Here is a 995-nt window from a genome sequence, read left to right on the forward strand (position 1 = left end):
TCTCCTTGTCCGGGCGCGCCCCCCGGAGGGGGATGAAGGGGAGGCTGCCGGTGGCAGCGTGGTAGAAGGTGACGCCGATGCTCCAGAGGTCGACGGTGACGCCGTACACCTTCTGCTGCGGCTTGCGCAGCACCGCGCGCTCGTACATGTCCGGGTGCTGCGGGCGAGATGCGGGTGGGATCTGAGGCAGAATCTCTTCCCTGGGAGGGTGCTGAGGCACTGGCACAGGGTGCCCAGAGAAGCTGTGGCTGCCCCGTCCCCCTACTCACAAGATACTCCTCCGTCCCATACACAGACACGAACTTTTCATCATCATCCAGCTCCCGGGCGGCCCCAAAATCAGTCAGTTTGTAGATGCTCTGCCCATCTTCCCCCATCAGCCGCATGATGTTGCCTGGTTTGATGTCTCTGTGCACGACGCCGTTCTCGCGGAGGTGGTTCATCCCTGCCACTGGGCACACGGGGGGAGGCAGAGTTTGTGCACTCTGCTCCACAGGGCTTTGCTTAAGGGTAGAATGTGAGAAGAGCTGGAGAGGGAACAAGCCCCAGAGGTTGGGGACCAGTGTGACCGGGGGAATGGAGGATGAGCGAGCACATGCTATGACACTGCCCCTGTGCTCGTCCATCGTGGGGCACAGCCTGTTCCCACGACTGGAGCAGGTCTGCAAGGAGAAATCCTTGACCAGAGCTCACAATCCCACCCCATTCAGAGGAGCTCAGCCCACGCTTCCCATCCAGCACCCCGAGGTCTCCATCCTGCAGCTTCCCAGCTCCAGGCCGTGCTGATGGTGACGGGGGGACCCCCTCACTCACCCACACACTGCAGCACGATGAGGAACTCGGACTCAGCCAAGCCGAAGGTGTTCTCCGGGTCCTCCAGCACGCTCAGCAAGCTGCCGCTCGAGCAGTACTCCATCACCAGCACCTTCTGCTTGCTTCTGCCCTGCGGCGGGAGCAGCCCTGAGGTCCCCACTGTCCCCAGGCAGAACCAGCTC

The 995-nt window shown here is 62.3% G+C and overlaps 1 protein-coding gene across 1 annotated transcript in view; it reads right to left on the reverse strand.

The window, feature by feature from the left end:
- Positions 1–995, reverse strand: part of IKBKE (inhibitor of kappa light polypeptide gene enhancer in B-cells, kinase epsilon) — a gene marked incomplete at both ends in the record, with an annotated part of 4583 nt that overhangs the window by 2242 nt on the left and 1346 nt on the right. The window contains 3 exons of the mRNA XM_010024532.1: positions 2–157; positions 270–451; positions 814–943. Of these exons, the coding sequence (XP_010022834.1) occupies positions 2–157; positions 270–451; positions 814–943 (468 nt within the window). The remainder of the gene's footprint in view (position 1; positions 158–269; positions 452–813; positions 944–995) is intronic.

This window comes from Nestor notabilis, unplaced genomic scaffold (genome assembly GCF_000696875.1).
Source record: "Nestor notabilis isolate BGI_N333 unplaced genomic scaffold, ASM69687v1 scaffold22591, whole genome shotgun sequence".
In the NCBI taxonomy this organism is placed as follows: Eukaryota; Metazoa; Chordata; class Aves; order Psittaciformes; family Psittacidae; genus Nestor; species Nestor notabilis.